General features: G+C 39.8%; 1 protein-coding gene across 1 annotated transcript in view; it reads right to left on the bottom strand.

Moving 5' to 3' along the window:
• opcml (opioid binding protein/cell adhesion molecule-like) overlaps nucleotides 1-22,885 on the bottom strand; it is a gene marked incomplete at its 5' end in the record, with an annotated part of 165,379 nt that overhangs the window by 32,519 nt on the left and 109,975 nt on the right. The window contains one exon of the mRNA XM_083665110.1: nucleotides 19,766-19,891. Coding sequence (XP_083521236.1) covers nucleotides 19,766-19,891 — 126 coding nt within the window. The remainder of the gene's footprint in view (nucleotides 1-19,765; nucleotides 19,892-22,885) is intronic.

The following is a 22,885-nucleotide window of genomic DNA, read 5'->3' as shown; positions in this document are numbered from 1 at the left end:
AAATTCGTTGGCTTTCTGACACAGACTTGTTTCTTCAGCACACTCCACATGTTCTCGATGGGGTTTAAGTCAGGACTTTGTGAAGGCCATTCTAAGACCTTAATTCTAGCCTGATTTAGCCATTCCTTTACCACATTTGATGTGTGTTTGGGGTCATTGTCCTGTTGGAACACCCAACTACGTCCAAGACCCAACCTAAAATTATCAGCCAGAAGGTTTTCCTGAAGAATATGGAGGTAATCCTCCTTCTTCATTATTCCATTTACTTTCTGTAAAGCACCAGTTCCACTGGCAGCAAAACAGGCCCAGAGCATAATACTACCACCACCATGCTTGACGGTAGGTATGGTGTTCTTGGGGTGAAAGGCCTCAGCCTTCTCTCCTCCAAACATACTTCTGGTCATTGTGGCCAAATAGCTAAATTTTTGTTTCATCTGACCACAGAACTTTCCTCCAGAAGGCCTTTTCTTTGTCCATGTGATCAGCAGCAAACTTCTGGAGCAACGGCTTCCTTCTTGCACGGCAGCCTCTCAGCCCATGGCGATGTAAAACATGCTTGACTGTGGACACTGACACCTGTGTTCCAGCAGCTTCTAATTCATGGCAGACCTGCTTTTTGGTGGTTCTTGGTTGACTCTTGACCATCCTGACCAATTTTCTCTCAGCAACAGGTGATAGCTTGCGTTTTCTTCCTGATTGTGGCAGTGACACAACTGTGCCATGCATTTTATACTTACAAACAATTGTTTGCACAATTGATCTTGGGACCTGTAGCTGCTTTGAAATGGCTCCAAATGACTTTCCTGACTTGTTCAAGTCAATGATGCGCTTTTTCAGATCCGTGCTGAGCTCCTTAGACTTTCCCATTGTAGCGTTTATGGCTGAGTGTAATGAGTGTATCAAACTAGCCCTATTTAAATGGGCTGAAATAAGTCACCAGCTGTAGTCAATCATAATCACTCATAAGAAGTTAAGAGGCCATGCCACAAAGCAAATTTGATTGACACAACTTTCTACATCACCAAAATTGATAATTCAAGGTGCTGTATGTATATTTTTGACCCAGGAGATTTTGTCACATTTTCAGAAGACCCATAACAAATTTATAAAAGAACTAAACTTCATGAATGTTTTTTGTGACAAAGAAGTATGTGCTCCAATCAATCCATCACAGAAAAATAAGAGTTGTAGAAATGATTGGAAACTCAAGACTGCCATGACATACATGTTCTTTACAAGTGTATGTAAACTTCTGACCACAACTGTATATATAAAATCATTGTTAATCTGATGCTGCAAACAGAATTACTGGACAATACAGTCATGAGAAAAAATTAGGACACCCTATGAAAACCTTTGTCTTCTTCAACATATTCAAACATATGGACATTTGATATTCATTTGAACAATATTGAAAAATTGAGGTAATATAACTAAACAAATACAACTGAAACAAATTATTTAAAAAATTATTGGTAAAATGTAATTAATAGAAATGCAATCTTCTTGTGAGGAAAAAGTTAGGACACCCCTACATTTAGTTCCACTTAAAATGCCTAAAATTATAATAAAGAGCACCACATCAGGTGCAAATGATTAGAACAGCGTTACAGAGGATTTTGGAGGAGCCTGTCCTATTTAAACCTCAGATATTTAGTTTGGTTTGCTCTTGATTGTTGAAGTGAGTTGCATCACCATGGCGAGATCAAAAGAGCTCTCTGAGGCCTTCAGAAGAAAAATTGTAGATGCATATGAGTCTGGGAAGGGATATAAAAAGATCTCCAAACTATTCGAAATTGGCCATTCCACTGTCCGGAAAATAATTTACAAGTGGAGAACATTTAAAACCACCACCAACATGGCCAGGTCAGGCCGCCCAAGCAAGTTCAGCCTAAGAGCTGACCGAAAGATGCTTAAAGAAGTCTCCAACAATCCCAGAATGTCATCACGAGACCTACAGGTATCTCTTGCCACAATTGATGTCAAAGTACATGCATTCACCATAAGAAAGAGACTGAACAAGTTTGCATTACATGGGAGGTGTGCAAGGAGGAAACCCCTGCTGTCAAAAAAAAACATCAGGGCAAGACTAAAGTTTGCCAGAGAACACCTAGAGAAAGACCAGAACTTCTGGAACAATGTGCTTTGGACAGATGAATCCAAAGTTGAACTATTTGGGCACAGTAAGAGTAGACATGTTTGGCGCAAAACCAAGACAGCATTTGAGAACAAGAACCTCATACCAACTGTGAAGCATGGGGGTGGAAATGTCATGGTTTGGGGCTGCTTTTCTGCAGCAGGGCCTGGTCAGCTCACCATCATAGAATCCACTATGAATTTTGTATTGTATCAGAGGGTGCTTGAGGAAAATGTGAGACCATCTGTTCGAAAGTTGAAGCTGAAGCAGATGTGGACCATGCAACATGACAATGACCCAAAACATTCCAGTAAATCTACCAAGGAATGACTCAAGAAAAATAAATTGAGAGTTCTGGAATGGTCAAGTCAAAGCCCGGATCTTAATCTTATTGAGATGCTGTGGATTGATTTGAAACTGGCTGTGCATGCAAGACACCCCTCGAACATCACACAGCTGAAAGAATTCTGCAAGGAGGAGTGGGAAAAACTTTCTCCCAATTGATGTCAGAGACCTGTAGACAGTTATAAGAAACGTCTAATTGAGGTTATTTCAGCCAAGGGGGGCAATACTAGCTATTAGGGCATAGGGTGTCCTAACTTTTTCCTCAGTAGGAATTGGCATTATTGTTAATTTTTCGTTAAATAAATGATTACAAAGTTACATTTTCATAGTTTTTTGTTCAATTACATCCCCTTTATCTATAGACATTGTTAGAAAGAAGATAACATATTGATATGTCCATATTTTTAAGAGAATAACTTAATATTTTGGGGGGTGTCCTAACTTTTTCTCATGACTGTATATATAAAAAAAATTGCGATTGCAATACACACTCTTAGGCGTGTGCTGGAGGATTAATCATCTTTCACTGACAGCTCTGCATTGATCTCTAGCTCACATCTCCCGACACACAGTCATGACATGCAGACTTCCCCATACTCCCTGGGGTCACCCGTCTACATTGATAGGGTTAGTGTATCCACCCCTGAGAGATTAGATCTGAAAGGAGACAAAGTCAGTGTTCACTGTAGATGAACACTGAAAAATCATTTGTATAAGATGTATCTCTGTTTTTTTACTTTGAATATGTGCATGTATTGAAATAGTGACTGAATAGCCATTTAGTAGTGCATGAACTTGGTCTTATTTACTTAACCTCAAAGTGAGAGATGCAGGAGGTGTAATCGTAAAGGACAAAAGAGATGATACCTGTTGATTCAAAGTTTTACAACACAAGCTACTGTATATGGCTCTATATGTTGTCAAAGGAATATATTTGTTTAAATCATGTATGAATATTATTTCGGATGCATATGTTTTGATGCATCATTAGGCCTCATTGCATTTCATGTTATGGATCGTTTACATACCAGAGCAGACTGCAGAGCTGTACTTTTGATTCCAATGTCTTATGAACTGTGAGCGTGAAAAACAAACCCTGAGTTGAGTAAATATTTTGTTTTACCAACTTAAAGGTAGGCTATGGGATATGACGTCACACCCGTGAATACAATATCTTTCATGAAAGTTGCTTTGTTGTGAGCAAGAGCAAACGAGAGCCTCCGCTTGTTTCACTGCCCTCTGACATAAGATGGCAGAGCGTTTGTGTCACTCATTTTGTTATGACGTCTTATCGCAGAGTCTACTTTTAAACCCACAACCTATGCTAATATGGATTTCCATAACAAACATAACTTGCCAGAGGCAAGTATCACAATCTAGGCATTGAGGCAGAAAGGATAGAAAGTACCTCAGTGCTCTTATGCAAAACATCTTCACTGAAAACAAAAATACCCCAATCCATCTTTAAGCCAGTATTTAACAGTGTTTCCTGAAGGGTATACATTTCAAAGTTAAAGAGCTTAGAGTAAGCCATTTATGTGGTTCACACTAACCCCTAGGTTAAATGTTTATATATTGGGCAATAAGAACAATAAAGAAAGGAAAAATCTGTCCTACTGAGAATGTTCCTAATTTTCTCCCTTAAGGTTCCTGGTAACACTTTACATGACCCACTTTTTTAAGTGTTATGAAGAATTATAGATCATATTGCCTTATAGATGCAGCCTTAAAACATTCCAATTCTACATGATTAAGCAATAAGTAGCAAGAGGCTGTAATGTACTACGGTCAAGTCTATTGCGGTCTATTGCTCGCTTATAAAGTTTCATAATGCATCTATGAGGTGTTATGACTAGGTTTACAAGACAATGAAATAACATTTAATTGGAAAGTGCATCAAGTAAAGTGTTCCCATCTTTCAATATACAGGCATCAATGCTGAACAAACAACACTCACAGGCATGAGGAGAGGGAGAGGAGAGTGTGTGACAAACAAATCTGGATGCCTCTACTTAAAAGACTACATCTGCTTGGGCTCACATTTGCTTTTGACCCACATCCTCTCCAAGAAAAAAAGGGAAGAAAATACATTCTCAGCCAAGAAAGTACTTCCACTTTCTTGGCTTGGGCTTTCTAGACATTGACAGAATGGGGACAGTTGAATTTGGTATATGGTGATAAAAATCTTGCTTTCTCAGCAGAGCGTAACACATGTTATATTGAAAATGGTTACACTTTATTTCACAATGCCCTAATTACAGCGTGATAACGGCATAATTACGTGGAAACCATTTGTGTCACTTTGCAGTTAGGTAGGTTGTTTTAAGGTTTGATACATGACACAAGGAGAAACTAAAGTAGTGGAATGTGGGGGCGGCAGGTAGCCTAGAGGTTACAGGGGCCGGCCAGCAATCGGCAGGTCGCTGGTTTGATCTCCACTCCAGGAGGGGGGGGGGGTGTACATACCACATTTGATGAGAATTGATGGCATGGCCAAAATTCTTCTTATTCTACAGTATCCCAGAAACATAATATAATTGTCTTGCAACCTTGCAAAGCAAATAAACTTGTACTGTAACAATCACATTGTAGCAAAAACTAAATTCACATCTGACTCGGCAATCCATTTGGTTTCATAGGCATGTTATGCCTAAAATACACATGCTGTTGAGATGATGATGAATTGAGTTTTTGCAGTTGCACTCCTACACACATTGTAAAAAGCAATATCATCATATAACTTTCAGATTGCCTAAGGTACTGTATGTACAGAGATGAAGAACCACCTCCACTCTATTGGTCTCCATCTTCAACTACACAAGTTACAGAATGGATTTACATTCACAAACATCATCACTAATATAATTGTAATGATCTTCCGGGGAATCAATATCTGTCTGACATAATGCCACTTAATGAGCACTGAGATTACCATATGTACAGTATGAGTGACCACAGGGAACTTCTAATATAACCATAAATGTCAAATTTCAATATACAGTACTCTTGCAATAACCAATGGTGAATAGTCTCTGCTACCTTGAAGACATACTCTATAGGCAAAATTAATACAATTTCCATGGGAAGTCCTCCATTTTGGTTGCTATAACTGCCAAAATGTAATATCTCAAAGTCATTTCACTGCCACCCAGTATTTGACTTCCCTGACACTTCCAATATAAACTGGCTTTAGAATTCTCTGTGCATTGGCCGCAATGGTCATCTGTGTTTGCAGACAGGCATTTATTAGACACCAAAATGGGAAGGCCTCACTGGTAACTGATAAACATTACTGTTGGCAGGAAGATGTCTTGTCACATTTTAATAGTTAAATATAATATATTGTATTGTTGCATGAAACATTATGAAACATGAAATCAGTATCACCATATCCATATCTGCAGCTGTGTGTGTGTGGTGTGTGTGCATGAGAGAGAGAGAGAGAGAGACAGACAGAAAGAGAGAGTGACTTGAGTGAGTGTTATAAACGGTGAGATAAAGCAGCGGCCCATGGGCCATGATGACTACAGCCCCCAACACTGTCTTACCCCAACCCCCCACAGCCGGGGCCTCAGACGGCAGACTAATTTCTTCTGAGCTCCTCAGACCTTTGATGATTGGGTTTACTCTGGCCACATTGATCACACTGTTTGTTCCACTTGAAGCCCACATGAGTAACCCCCTCTCTTAACATGCCCCCCTTCCCCCGCCTCCTCATTAATTTCAATTCCATGACCTTTCTTGAAAACAATGACCAATCAGCTGTATGAGCAAACAGAAAGATGTAGAAAAATTGCAAAAGGTACAATACAAGATTTTTACTCTAGAGTATTCAAGGAATTGCCACTAATGTGTAATGCATGTCTACACTTGTGGGTTACAATACATGTAGGCTATAGTAAGGAGCCTTACACTGTCAAGAAAAGTTACAATGTATTGTAGAAGCTGGTCTATTGGAGGTTTTTACCATTATGGTTACATGTTTATCTAAAAACTAAAGTTATAGTGAATACCAACTATGGACAGAGAGAGTGAATCTTGCAGAAAGCCTGAAGATCCTCTAAGGAGAGATGCATTATTAATAAGTGCAGTTAACACACAGCTGCTTCTACATCTGGGCACAGTTGATAAGTTTCCTACTAGGTCTGGTTACAGTTCCACCTTGCCTTCTGTGTCTGAGGAGAAGGCATCTGTACCAGACTTTAGCTTTATATCACTTAATAAAGGATATCATGCCATTCATATATAGATATATCTTCAGAGAAACATTTTCCATTTTCAAATGTAACAGCTTCTCGAGTCTTCTTTATCAATACATTATAAGTTGAAGTTTTTATTAACTATTACTGCTCACTTGGTGATTTACAGTAGGATGGAGTTTCTGAATCATCATTTGAAAGACCAGAAGTAATCATTTAATTTCTTAAATCCAAAAAACTGTAGCACTATATCTATTATTTAGAATTAAATAAAAACGGGTTCAGACAAATATATGATCTTATTGGGTAAAACCGTATTCCAAAACATGCATTAATTTTTGACAACCATACAGCTGAGAAACGTGTTCCAGACTGTTAACATGGCGATAGCCATACGCCAACCTGATGGCTTTTCAAAACAAAAAACATGGTGACATCAAGGTAAAACATTGACCATTACATGAGTAAGAACTCATGATTCATTCTATTTCCTAAATGCTTTTCCTTTCTCTTTTCTGCATCTGTTTATAAATATATGTTACTGTAAATTGATCATGTTTAGGCTCAGCTTGTTTGATGTAATAGAGAACAATGTGTGAGAGCCTCATAGGATTAAACACCACAAACAATGCTGTAAACTTAATACAAATGATAACAATAGCAGCAATGTTGAATAAAGCCAAACAACATAGACATATGCTGTGGAGGAAATCCACCATTTCTTCATGCCTCTCTTTAAAGACAAAGCTCTAACTAAAAAATGCTTTTGGAGAGAGATGGCAGGGGAGAAAAGTGAGGGTAACTGTTGAATCCTAAGCAGAATTGGATCCTCTGTGTACGGAGACTAACATGGCTTTATTCTAAATCACACCTTGGGCGTTATTGCATCAGGTTTAGGTTTCATAATAAATGTAATTTCCTTGCTACTTCAGTCACTGAATATTTCCCAGCAAGCGCTCTGAAAGACACCCACAAGACAATGGCTAGGTGTGAGGGAGGTAGTCCAGCATTTGGAACATTTCATGTTGACTGTGCTGGGAAGATGCCCAGTGGTGGATTAAAATATCGACATGAAACTAGATAAAGGAGAGCTGTAATGGATTCACACACCCCATGGTAGAGACACAGCCTGTGTTTCCAGGCTCACTCGAGGGACCTTGGGAGAGGTAGGATGAATTGGAGCCTTCCACATGCCCAACCTCAAAACATTGAGTGCTGCTTTACAAACATGCAGCTTTGCGTCTCTTAAGGATCACATCCATCTCAGAAGAGTTGTCCATTAAAAGTGAAGAACGATACTTTGTATACAGTAAGTACATCCTATGTACAGGAATGTTTCTATCCCAAGGTACCTAACCACTACAGGCAGCTGATTCCTACAGTGTTTACTACACATAATGCATTGGACTTGAGGAGTGAGAGAAATTACTGCATACTTCTCTTGGAAAACATTGTTTCTTTTCTCAAACTTTGCCACTATCCCACTGTGATGAATGCAATATAATTTACATTGATAAGTGTAATTGAGAAAATACAAATCTAACTCTAGCTGTCCTATGTATAACATATTATGCATTCAACAAGAAAGCAGGTCCTTCAGGTCTAAAGTGCATGCATTACCATCTTCAAGGAACTTGTATTTGAGTGTCTTAAAAGTCAAAGGAGTCTCGGTGCTGCTCTGAGCACCATCGAAAGTGGGACACACTACAATGAATTAGCCAAGTTTAAAGATTAGTTGGAGCCTCAATCGGAGGAATAACACCAAATGACATGTTATTAAGAGCATGCTGAGGGGGCCACACTTCCACCCTAAAAACCCCACAAAAAAACAAGCTGCGGCCTACCCTTCTTCTCTCCTCTCCTTCATTATTTATGATAAAAGTTCATGAAGGAATTGGCTGCGTTTGTTGATTTATGATGGGGCCAAGAGCAGGAGCCATCCATTCAAAATGCTTTGCACCTGTCTCTTATGTGACGTGCCTCAAAAAAGGGTTCAACACAGCTCAGAGGAACACCGGAGACTCATGTGCACTAATCTTTCCTCTTGACCCCCCTGTGTGTCCTCGCTCTCGGTTGTGTCACACTCCCATTTTTCTCACAACCTTTGTGTGGGCAGTAGGGCGCAAGAGTGAGGCTGTGACTCAACTCTACAATCTTCCAATGCTCCCCCCTCCCCCTAACTACTCCTACACTGTCACAGATTACTGAATGCTTTTCAAGTGAATGTGGCCTATTCATATAAAGGCCTATGACATGAGCATACACCCCTTTAAGCTTTGTACAGTAAATTTCTCAGGAGGCCATGTTACACGGCTGCATATCATGCCTCAGAACATGGACAACAACATCACAAGCTTGTATTTTCAGTATCAGTTTAGATAAAGAAAGTCATACTTCCCCAGTGTCATAACTCTTCTAGTCAATCATTCTTCTGTCTGCACCTCATCTAAATATATATTAAGACTAACTAAGACTGCCTCTTAAAAATGTGAAGGGAAACAATAATATTCTTCATTTAACTATATCATACTGGCAAAGTCACTCTGTACAATCCATCAATATCTTCAAGATTATTTCAAATCACTGATACTCAGAGTGAGGGAAAACACGCTTTAGTGATGCAATATCACTTTCTTACGGTATAAAATACATTTCCCCAGGAAGATATGACCCTTCAGTTTCTGAGTCGTTCATTGGGCTATTTCTCCTATAAAATCATTAACATTATTTGCAAAAAGTCCGATTTTTTTTATGTAATACATCCTACAACAAAGCACCGAGCACTGTTGACAGAGGTGCCACTTCTGGGGGTTTCACCCCCTAACCCTAACGGCATATAACTATTATTCAGACTGATTTGTTGTGTAAATTAAGGAACAGGTAATTTGCATCAAATATGAAATCGTACATCTAATTTGGTTTGTCATGTGTCTGTTGATAGCAATCCTACCTCAATGTTATATGTGATTTGTGGAGAGAAGTAGGTAGTACAACACAAATATAAACATTTCAGGTAGGCTAGTGAGCCTGATGTCTGCACGGCATGCTTGAGGAAGATGCTTGAAATGAATTACAGCTACTGTAGATGGCTCGTTTCATAATTAATTGATAAACGTCCTAATCACTTATAAATAGTGTTTTCCAATAATTTTACTTATTATACACAATGTAACAACAAAGATATAGCGTCAAGCCAGCGGCATGCCTGATCCCTGTCGCTGCTTATTTTATATCTTCATTTAGGATCACTCCAAAAGCACCGAACCACATGTATGAAAATATTAATTTGAGGTTGATTCATTTACTGTCACAACAAAATAAATAGCATGTGCTGAAACCTGTCTGAAGTCACTCTGGTCTTCTCACCTCAATGAACGGAGCCCACTGCATGAACATGGCAATGTTCCCATCCTGTAAAAGAGGTGATGGGGCCAGTTTACTATGCACCAAGAGTAATCAGTTGAAATGTGATTTATTCACTGTCCATTTTCAATGTTATTCGTTGTTTTATGGATACTGTATAATCAAAACAAAAGTAGGCTATATGCTAGTGGTTTGCAGCACATTCTTACCGGGTACTTCTATTGCACCACCCATTCAGGAGGTATATCGTCGAAACTACACCAACACGAGAGCGTACCGTCATAGCTCCGTTAACACAGTTTTCAGGGTGTTGCACCATGAGCGAGACGAGATGCGCTACCACAAACGTTGATCTGATGACAAAATAGGCATCAGTGAAGTTATCTGAAAATTATTTTGGCTATACTTCATAATGGGAGGCTATATTCTGTAAACCTCAACAACTAACCTGCAATTCAAATTATTTGAAGCAGCCAATACCTGCATGACATCAAGAATTGCGTCAACACTGTTTATCTTTTTGTAAAATGTGTCACCGAACCTTTCACTATTTACAGGGTAATTTGTCAATTTTTCCTACTTAGTTTTAGGATGAAACTCCCAGTCGACAGCGCACCTGTTCCCTTTCCCCAATCAGCACACCTGCGACCCATTCCCAATCACCCACCTATAAGAACCCTGTCCAGTCTTTGCTCCAGTGCCAGATTGTACTGTGATTTATGGTAAACCTTTCTACAAGACCCACAGACGCTTCTAGCCCTCCTGAGTTTTCCTAGCTGTTCCTTGTCTTGTCTTTTCACTTGTGACTCACCTTGTTCTCCTGTGCCCCTCCAGAACCCTCGTCTTCCTCGGACCCCATCGTCAACCATTCCATGGACCTAGCCCCTACCCCTCTCTGCTACTGGACCTCCCAGTCGCTAACGACTTCTGGACCAAACCCCGACTACCCCTATGGATTATCCCACGGCTCTTTCCCTTCCCCCGAACACTGGACCTCCTGCTATCGACCTCGGACCAGACCCTGACGACCCCTTGGATTATCTCTCTCTCCCCTACCCATCTCCCTATTATTTACTATTAAATGCGCCTTCGGGCTAAACCCTACCCTCTCTGTGCCGTCATTTGGTTCCTCAGACGTTCCTGTGTAACAGCCTTTATCCATAGCGACTTACTTAGACAAATGTATTTGTTGTAACTGAATCATCTATCCATCAGTCATCATAAGAAAAAGTAATCTATGCTAGGACCAGGGGCTATTGGCAGTCACAATGCTAGAAGAAGGAAGAATTACTTTTTATTTATTTATTTACAGGAGGGAAGCTTGTACAGCGGGGTAGTGGGGATGGTCTTTATGACGCATCCTTATCACCATGTTTGGCGCATTATAACTTCCTGCAGGTAGTTAAACTTTGCTGAAGTGTGTTGTTGTTATGAGAATTGAATACGAGACTAGCATCTTTAAAATTTGAAGCACAACGAAAGATTGTTTAACTGCTTTCTATGCAAGTAAAGGGAATTGTTTGATCTGATAGAGTGCTGGACTGACTAACATGTCCTCATGTTAGTCAAAACGGTCTTATTACTACCCTACCATTTAGCACGCTAGCTCACCGGGCAGCCAAAACTAAAGCTAGCTAGAGTCGCGTAATGATAGTCCACAATGTATGCCGTCTGGTGTTGGAAAAACAAGGCTACGTTAAACCACCTTGCTAGATAAGCAGATATGTTATGCCTCATAACCCTAAATCGAACAAAATGTTATTTGATTGCACAAGTGTGCATATATTAGGTGAAATCCCAATCAAGGATTTGCATGATGCATCAGATAAATCATATTTGTTTGCCTTTAGAACATGATTCCTCAATTGCAATGACATATTTTGTCCTGCTAAAACTTGCTGCTTGTTTGATCCGCAGGTTTTCATAGTTTGCAGACCCATTGATTCCAGAAGGACCTTGGTCAAAATATTTTTTTTAAATCATGTTATTGCTTCAATAAAAACATGACTGAGTTTGGATTGACTGGGTATTGCGTAGGCATTGTGTGTTGATGCAAATGTTTATGGTAGTGGAGCACAGATAGAAGAGTAGTGGAGGTATATTCAATTGAAGGGGGAGCTATTCTGCCCCCCTATTCTGCCCCCCTACCCTTCTGCCCCCCTACGCTCTAGGATGTTTTGAGAGGTGTTGCTCATCTATATAGAAATAATAGGATGAATTCTGATTGAATACTTTAATGATGAAATACTTGAGTCTTTATAACAGAGGCTAATTAGCTAAATGCACAAATATTCTCAAAACATTAAATACATGACACAAAATCAACTACCTGCATCAAAACATACAACTTGTTAGCTAATGAAAAGTTATTTCAATCAATCGTTATATGATGGCCCAATAAATACTAACTACAACTATCAATATACCCTAACATGGTTAACCCTCTGTGCCATTTGTACTATAATTATAGTATGTACCATAAAAGGCAAGTAAACATCTTATCATAGCATGGGCTGTATTCTTTGTTCCTACAATTATTTTACCAAAGATGACCAATGCAGAAAGAATGTCACTCAAGAGCATGAATACTCAACAGCCTCTCTCATGGAAAGGCCATGATTGACAACATGGTCAATAATTGTGGCACGAATTTCATCTGAAACATTAGCTCTTTGTATTCCCATTTGAGCTACTCCACCACCAGGCATCTGAACCCCTCTTCCTCTATGGGACCCTCTACCTCAACCTCTTACTGGATCCATTCTTGTAAATAGCAAGCAGAGGTGACCTCCTTTATGCATGAATAACGACTGATTGCTGATCGAACAATTGTGCCAACACATTTTGCATATGTGCAAAAGAGGTCCAAATTCAAGGGAGTAGTTTGTATCAGCTGTGATCAAATGTTTTAATTTAGTTTTACGTGATTTATTCAACTGAGTTTTGCGTCTTTTGAGGAGAGTTGTGTATACTGTTTTGCAAAACATTTGCATTGTGTGTGGAAGCAATAACAAACCACTTACTGTTTTACAAAAAAAGAATACTGTTGTGCTCATTCGGTTATGACGGAAATCAAGTGGACCCCAGTTTCATTAAAAGTGTCTTAGCAATCAAGAAAAACTGTAATGTGACCATTGAAACAACAACGTCAATAAGACAGCTTTTCTACAACCTCAATGGACGTCAGCATACTTTCATTTTTGGGTAATTACAACAGTTTTGTGAGAAATTTTACAAAGGTGTCAAAATGTTTCAGTGGTTGCTTACAACATGACACTAGAAGATGAAGCCAAGCTTCAAACCATTAAAAACCTTTATAGCACTTTAGGACTAGCTATTAGAAAAGAGGAGCAGAGCTGGTGTTACAACTGTCATGACTGACACTCTACTGTCCTTTTTTCACAAACTGAACACAGGAATAATACTACAGAGGCAGATGCACATATTGGGAAGTGAAGTGGAGCACCAGGCTTCAGTTTCAAACATCCAATTTTACACACTGCATAATGGCATTAAAGTTTACTTCAAGCAATATGCAAATTTCATTTGGAAAATGAACGGGCCCCCTCATCTCCTTCCAGCATAGTTCAAAATCATTATAGAATAATTTCAAACTGGGGCATCATTCTCTGTTTTTAGCACATAAACAGTATAATTGATCCATCTTAATCCTATTAACACTTCCCAACTACAACACTGTCACAGACCATTAGAAATCCATACACTAATTTGAGCTACCCTAATTTGTTAGAAAAACAAAGTATTTTTGTTTTGGCAAGTGGTTATGGTTAAACCCCTGATGACAAACATAAAAGACTATTAAGATTGAATCATTTTGATGATAAAAGACTTATTGTAACAACAAACCAGGAATGTAACCTATAAAGATATGTTTTAGGCTGTTAGTTAATCTAATCACATTGTTTGTCCTGTACAATACACTCTAACAATCAATGTATCAAATGCCACAACAGCAGGAATTTCTGAATATGATTTTATGCAGTGCTGCACTTTCAATTAATCAGAAATGAATATGTCTCTCTTATGTATCCTGTGGGCACTCACAAATTGCCCATGAATTGCAGAGTGCCATTTTGTAAAGTGCCAAATGGTTCAATGTCAAAGGAAAGGGACAAATCAAATCTTGCACCATATGCTTCGATTGAGGGGACTGGCAAACAAATTAGAACAGCTGGCTTCTTGGAAAAAATATTGTTTTCATGAAGGCTTTGAATCGGTTAGTCTTTTCCTAATTGAATGGTCGTTATGGGTTACAGTAACGCCCCCCCCTTAAAAAAAGGGCTTGTTAACATGGCTGTAGCCAGTTTTGTATTTTTCTTACAGGCAACCGCAACCGCATGACCCTTTCTAGAGAGAGGACTGATATTGTTTTACAACAAACCGGAAAATGATCATAAGGAAGGCAGCCAGGGGAATCTGCATGGAGGCAAAGGCAACTTGCTTGCCAACTGTGTGACCTTCCTTTGTTTTTTCCACCTGAAGTTCAGGCCGATCAGGTTTTGCACTACTGTTTTTTTATGATGCTCTTGAATAGGCCCGCAGAAACTTTGCCTTGAGACCATGCCCTTTGAAAGGAATGATTGGTTAATTTGTAATGAGGAAATAGTGGTCCAAATATGGTTTGCCAAATATAATGATAACAGTGAAAATTAGTTTTTTTCTCTAGCCTTTCCAGACCATATACTTGCAACCCCTACAGCATTAGTGCAGAGTGCCAGGCTCTCTGCACTAACCAATGCTGCCAGGGAACGTATTTTATCATAATTTCTTCTTTTTTTACGCTAGTGTAACAGTGTACTCATTCAATTTACATAAATAACATGCAAAACAAATCATTAAAATGCCACATTTTGTATTTTGAAGGCCCCCACCCTACTTGCAAGCAATGGTCAGCCCCCAAACCCCTGCCCGATCACTCAGCTCTTGCACCTCGGCTGGCTGCCTGGCACCACCGTCTCTACATGGATGCAGCAGTCGTGCTATTCGGTCACAGCTTTTCACTGTCCTGGTGCCTCACTGGTGGAACGAGCTTCCCACTGCTGTCAGGACTGCAAAGTCACTACCTATCTTCCACCGTAGACTGAAGACCCATCTCTTCAGGCTACATCTTGACTGTCCCCCTAAAGACCACTTCATCCCCACTACCCCCTTTACAGTTTCTCTACTGTAAATAAATAAATAATTCCTTCTTCTAGCATTGTGACTGCCAATGGCCCCTGGTCCTAGAATAGATTTGTTTTTCTTATGATGTATTCTTATTGATATATAGATGATTCACTTACTTAGACAAATGTACTTGTAAGTCGCTTTGGATAAAGGCATCTGCTAAATGTCTAAAATGTCAAATGTAATGTAAATGTTATATATTGAATATAACATTCACAGATATAATTTATTTTACTGTACATATTGTAAAAAACACGCCACAATGTCATCAGTTTCATCCATGTTATATGTTGATTGAATAAGGTACAAATAAGAGCTGAAAGCATATGTGTTTTGTAAAAATGAAAAGTAAAAAGGTACATGTGGAAGGCGCGGTCAAATATGCGCCTTTCAGTGGGTCTGGGCTCGAGCTGCGGCTGGGGGAGGCTTGCATATTCACACACTCTTATCCTACAGCTCTTCCAACTAGTTTTTCATTCATATGTAATTGCACATTGAAAAATGTTGTCTTTCGCCCATTATCCCCAAAATTACACAATTGTTTACAATACAATCAATTCAATTGCCCGTTATCAACAGTTTATCACAAAAAAATTCCTGGCACATTGTTAATGTGTTCTACATGTGGAGGGTATGGTTCTGCTTTCCTGATCCTGATGTATTTTCCACAAATTTGATTCTCATTATTCCCATAATTACACAATTGTTCTCTAATTGGTCAATTGCAAACTCATTGATGAAAGCTGTCACATGTACACACTGAACTAATAATCTGCCTACTATCGTGCTGCAACTCAGGATGTCTGCTATAACAAATAAAGTTTCCATGTTATTCTAGCACTAAACGAGCTCTGAAATATTAGAAGTAAGCATTTTGCTGACAACTGCAATCATTACGACATTTCATGTGGTGTTCCCGGACACGCTGGGCATGCAACAAGGCCTGAGGCTCGTACCCGACTATAAAAAAATCTGCCCTGATTGGCATCTGCCTACCGGGTCCTAACCTCCTACCAATGACACTTAGAATTGTAAATACAGTGTATACAATCAAGTCCATACACACAAGTCATTTGTTGATTTAATGCACACAATATTGTGCCCTCCTCCTTTCAATGGGCTATGCACCTTTATGCACATACACAGGAGCAGTGAGCCATATCACGCTATATCCTGCTTTAGCAGTGGAAATGGCTATGAAATAATTATTAAAACAAATGTCAAGGTGTGATTTTTAAATTCTAACAACGCTAACATACAAAACTATTATTGAGGAAAAGTCAGGGATAGAAGGGGATGTGGCTTTCACAGCGGCAAAGTTATTTCATGTAACTTTTTGGTATAGTAAGCGGACCCAGGTGCGGTGCAGATAAAAGGACGCAGACGAGTAGGTAAGGTAACGGTACCAAACAAACAGATCTTTACTTATTGAAGTGCAGACAAAACAGGATACAAACACAGACTTAAGCTCGAAAACAAAGGGAGAGAATACAGTCTCCAAAAACACTTGTATATTCAATTAGCTCACGTTCTCGAAGCGACCAACAAACGATGAACACACGGTGAAGACTAAGCGGGGAGTGAAAGGAAGTGAGGGTACATAAAGCATCAGTGACAATTACACACAGGTGCAGGTGATAATGTTCATGATGAGGTGGCACAGTAGACAGTTTATTAACCCAGGAAATGTGTTCTGGAACTCAGTTGCAATGTCTTTCTATTCAATATTTCCACATCCTTGCCAATATTGGGCATCTAGCTTAGAGTTGCTATTTTTGGTCACTATTGATTTTTAATTCCTTGACTTCGTATTTATTATTCAATGTGCAGCTTCTTTGCAAGTGTGATAAGTTGTAACCAAGGCAGTGGTTTGAAATCGGTCTGTTACCGAAACTTGTTACGTCAATTTAGCCGCCAACATGCTCGCAAGTGGCCCTGCATGTTTTCTTTGAACACCATATGATCAAATGGATTCAACTAGGAGAACTTTTATACTTATTCACCATCCCCCCTCAGGCCCTATTTCACCATCACTCCACTGTCAGTGAACGCTAACAGAGTATTGTTTTCATTGACAGACAACTTACAGCAAATGTAATGCAATACATTTCCCCCTGTACAACAGTCTGATTGCCACTCATCAGGAGAACTGCCACCAGTCTACAGCATCCGTCCATGTCATTATTCTCTGACACAGCCAAATTAGAGGGCAAGGACCTTCAAAGCCAAAACAGGAATTTCTGAACTAGCAATTTCTCCAGTAACAAATTAGAACACTCAAAAAAGTTGATTGACAATAACTTTTCGTTGAGTGGAAACTGGTTTGATTGACACACACTGTCACAATGTGTGTGCTAACAATGTTATTTTTCCTCATATAAAAGTAAAACATTTTCAACATCTGTGATGTGTACAAAAGGACACAATTGATATCAAGAGACTAGGGAGGATACAATAATATGAAGCACTTCATCATATTGTCAACCTTCCCTGTAGGCCCAGCTCATGCAACATTCACAAATATTTAAACCGCTAAGTATTTAGTACATTTAGTAGCTTATAAATGAGCGATATTAAAATGTTCCTATTGTCTCTGACAGTTGAAGGAGTAAGCACCTCCTCAATATAATGGACCTTTAATGGGATAAATTGATCTATTTGGCCCAGTGTGTTGTCCTTTGAATGCACTGTTTTTCTCATGCATACATCTTATAATCCTTTTTGAGGCCAGCAGCCAAGGATGCAGTGGACAGCATTGAATAATTCACAGTCTCCCTGGTGAATTGAAGTGGGGACACAGACTTGTAGTGCACTAAATCAAGCTGAAACCTGAATTGATTGGGAACATATATTAAGTGAACGACCACTGGGCTAAGGGCTTATAGTTTCCACTCTCCACACACCTGAAATGTAAAATATCACACTAGTATTGAAATATTGTGTGCACTCTTTAAATCTCATGTATGGAATTCAAAATAACTCAGTGGCAGCAGCATTTGCTAACACAGTACCTTCCCATTTGTTTAAAAATATACATATCAGGGCATCTCTGTAGGCAGAAACAGAGTTTATAGAGTGCAGCTTTAATAGATGGTAGATATGGTTCTCTCCTGTCAGTTGGCATCCTCACACTGAGAGGTGACATCTCTTTCTGCATCAGTAAGTGCTACAGTACATTTAATCATGTTCCCGACACCTGAGTGTGAAAATCTCAAATGATAAATTCAGTCAAGTAATAATAATCATCAAATGCCATTGTACTGTTGCTCAGTTTTTTTAAATAGTTATGCTAGTTTCCTCAGGAACTCATGTGCATCATTGATTTATTTTTAAACGTGTTGTCTAAAATAGAGCTCATTCCAACAGAGTATATTCTAGTGTGATTCTTGCCCATAATCTGAAGTGACAAACATAAAAACAAACTGTGGGGAGACAGTCACTCCACAAAACATTTAAGTTATTTCAACAATGTGAGAATGTCTTTGCAATGTCTGCCAAACATCCCTCACATCTTCTCTCTATTCATTAGTGCTCCCACATAAATGTCAAGTAAGATAACCCGCCATCTTCCCTGTCGGCTGACATTAACAGACAGACAGGCAGGCAGGCAGACAGACAGACAGACATACACACACACACACACACACACACACACACACACACACACACACACACACACACACAGACCTGCTCTCTACACAGGGTTTCATATTGGTTTTCAGTGGAACGATTTCATTATTTCATTTCATTTGCACTTTTGTTGCGACTGCATGTCCGTCTAATATCAGCTAAATTAAGATAGACTTCCCATCACTGTTATTGTCGATTGAATAGAGTAGATCAACAGCATTTCTATAATGTAGGCACTACATTAGAATTGAGTTTGGTTTTAATTTGGCTAAATACTGAGCATTGTGAATGACACCGTTTGCAGTTATGTGGTTGTAATGGTACACTTCAGATAAAAATAGAACCGAAACATTATGATATTCAATGTAAATAAGGCTCAATCCAGGAATGAGCGTGTTGTTGAATACTAAGGTATTCAAAACCCTCTAAACTGTGAGAAGTTGGCTCTTCTGACTACATGTCGATAATGAGGGAGGAACATCTGGACTGTATGCATTAATTTTGCGTGTTCAAGACAAAACGTGTGATCGTATGAAGAAGCTGCAAATGACTCATGCTGGAACATGTTGAGAAGAAACCTAGGGGGGCTGATACACAATGCACGCACGCACACACACACACACACACGGCTACGCAGTACCAAACCAACTCTGGCCAATGCCCAGACCAATAGTAAAGGTTGGCTCTACCAGTGCACAGAGGTTGCTGGTTTGATACTGTGGATGCCATATTAAACATTGCAGGCTATACATTGTGTTAGACATAAGGGATCATATAAACATTTGACATATCGAGACTCATATTCTGGCTAGATTGAAACTAGGCTAATTTATTGTTCATATTTCCTAATTTTAACTAATAGGTTTGCAGAGTGAAGATCGACACGAAAGTGGTGCCATCTTACCTTTTGCTGAGCGATGTTTCCATATGATGTTTGCCTCCGGTCGACCAATCGCCAGACACATGAGGGTAACATTGTTGCCCTCGTTCACTGTGATGTCCGTAGATATATTTGTGATTCTCGCAGGCACTAAAGAGAGAGGTGACAAAAACATGAATTTCAATGATGTACATTGTTATGATAGATAAGCAAGTAATTTGAGTGGGTGTGTAAGTAATTTGATTAGAAAGTTCCACTTCCCTAAGAAAATGCAATGCTGACATAATTAAAACACTACTGTTTGTAAAATTGCCCTTTAGTAACTTGGCACTCAAATGAGCAATGGCTAATCAGCAGATGTTTTATTGGGATACTTTGGCCTAATCAAGACAGCACCTAACCTTAACTCATGATTTCAAGCATAAGAGTAAGTTACAACCAGGGATGTACGAGAAAAACAAAATGTTGGTAAGTGCTAGACGCCGGTGGAGAAGAAGGATGTCAACTCTGCTGTTGTGAAACCCATGTCCGTTCCCTGAGTTTTCCTAAATGTCTTTTTTTTTTTTACATGTTAGTGCTGTTACAATTTCAAAATCACACAGAAAATAATCTGGAAGTATTTTTATGACTACCATACTTTTTATTGTTAGCTAACACCTCCAAATCACGTCTTGAGGCGCAATTAGCACTTGTTGTTTTCCCCCAAGTGCAAGTGGACCACCCATTTGAGCTTCACCCTAGATTTACCCTCACAATTGTTCAGTCAGGAACACACATCTTAGTTTTACCATTTATTGAATATAAAATGGTTATACATTTAGCCTTGGCGTATTTGTATGGCTCCACTCTTTTGAGAGCCCCCTGCCTGGGAGTTATAAACGAGTACATCACATACCTGTATATTACAAGACAGGGAGTCCATGCATCTGTCAAACCCCTGAGAGACAGACTGAGCAAAACCAAAGCAGGTGGTAGTGGGAACAAAAACAATAGCAACACTCTCATAGCACAGTAACGACCAACAGTATCAGAAACAATATTGTAGGCTACAAAGAGGTATGTAGACTGACCACTTAAATAGGCCATATCAAAGTAAAATGTGATTGTGTTGGTATAAACAGCTGATCTGTCACCTGACAGACAGCCCAGACTTGTCCTGAGTGTCCTGCCTGAACTAAGCTTGCTCCATTAAATCGAAACTGACCTTACAGTTATGAATGGCTTACCTATTTCAACCATGATGGCTATCAGCAACATTTACAGAAAGACAGTTATTTGCATAATAAATACGCGATTACATGTCAATAGAAGCCAGCACGCAACCAGCCTCCGAAGAAGAGACACGTACCCTTCATCACACACCCGTATGTCGAAACGCAGGCTTATTGTACTCAAGCCACAACAGTTTTTCTGTCAGTCTATTTAGACCTTCACCAGCCGCTTTTCAACAGCAGTGTCAGTGCGTGCCAAGACTTACTATTGGCCAGCTTGTGCTCAAAGCCAGAAGCTAAAAGCCAGTGTTTTAAGCACCGAATAGGCTTGGAGTAAGCCCTGTTGACACTCTGGTGCTTGCCTACCGGGCGGCAAAGGGAACAGCTCTTCCCTACTTGCAAGCAATGGTCAGCCCCCAAACCCCTGCCCAATCACTCTGTTCTTCCACCTCAGCTGGCCGGCTGGCACCGCCGCCTCTACGAGGATGCAGTGGTCACGCAATTTTGTCATGGCTTTTCACTGTACTGGCACCCCGGTGGTGGAACAAGCTTCCCACTGTTGTCAGGACTGCAGAGTCACTACCTATCTTCCGCCGTAGACTGAAGACCCATCTCTTCAGGCTACATCTTGACTGTCCCTCCTAAAGAGCTCTTCATCACCCACTACCCTCCTGTACAGTTCCTCTATTGTAAAAAAGCATTGTGACTGCCAATGGCCCCTGGTCCGAGGATAGATTTTTTTTCTTATGATGACTGATGTATAGATGATTCACTTACTTTAGAAAAATGTACTTGTTATAAGTTGCTTTGGATAAAAGCGTCTGCTAAATGTCAAAAATGACAAAAAATGTAAATGTTGAAACCCGGGGGTGACTGTTGAAAAGTAATTGGTCTTAGCACAGTGGCACACACGGCGTAAGCCATGCTGTAGAAAGCCGGGTAATGAGCGTGTACAGTCGGTCAGTGTTTATAAGGTTCGCAACGGTGGTCTCTCAATGCTGCTGCTGCAGCAGACGCGAATTGTGAAGACGTGTGAAGTGCTGCCGAAAGCCACCACAAGGTGGTGACGAGCTGTGAAGGATCTGACATTATTGGTGTTCCCTCCAAATAATCACTTAAATAAAAATGAGAGAGAGAATGGTTGGTGATGGTTTGCCTTATTTCAAATATCCTTATCCATTTTGCGGCTATTGTAGGTGTCGTAATGCCGCTCTCCACGTAGAACAGGGGAAAGAGGAGAACGATATGTGGCTATCCTTTATGCACAGCTCTCTACACACTGCATAAAGCCAAAGGGATATGTTGATCTGGTTATTTACACAGCCATCCTAATCATTCATTTTGTGGTCATTGTAAGTACGTTATTTGTTATTGATTGTAGTAATTGATTCTTTTTTTTATAAAGAGTAGTCCAAACATGTTCTATCTCATCCCGCAAGTTCACTTGAGCAGGGCACAAATAGAAGCACAGATGTGAAGCAATAATGACAAGGAATAGACATGTAAATACATACCAGATACCAGATATCCGTGCCTTTATCTCCCTATGTCCTCCTAAATAGTGAAACACTTCCAGGCTGAGACCATATAAAACAAACATTCCTGCCTTGCTATTCTGCCTTTTTGGCGCAATGTTTTTTTCACAGTTCCGATGGCTTGCTCGCTGGAACGAACTTCATTGGGGCCGGTATGAGAAAGCAACTTTTAATCTGCAACTTACTGTGGTAGGACCTGCCTCTACTGCATAGCACAGTTAAAACACTGTTAGATTCAGACTAGACCTATCAGCATATTAATATATCTCTTCTCTCCTCTCTCTTTTAAGCCTCTCTCTCTCTCTCTCCCTCCAGGTAAGCCCCTCATTGCAGGGTCTGTCTGGCCTTGTGTTATCCTTCTGTTACCCACGCACCTCTGTGCATCACTGCCTGTCCTT

Source organism: Argentina silus (genome assembly GCF_951799395.1).
Source record: "Argentina silus genome assembly, chromosome: 2".
Classification (NCBI taxonomy): domain Eukaryota; kingdom Metazoa; phylum Chordata; class Actinopteri; order Argentiniformes; family Argentinidae; genus Argentina; species Argentina silus.
The sequence above is the reverse complement of the archived record's forward strand: the minus strand, read 5'-3'. Positions and strand labels throughout refer to the sequence as shown.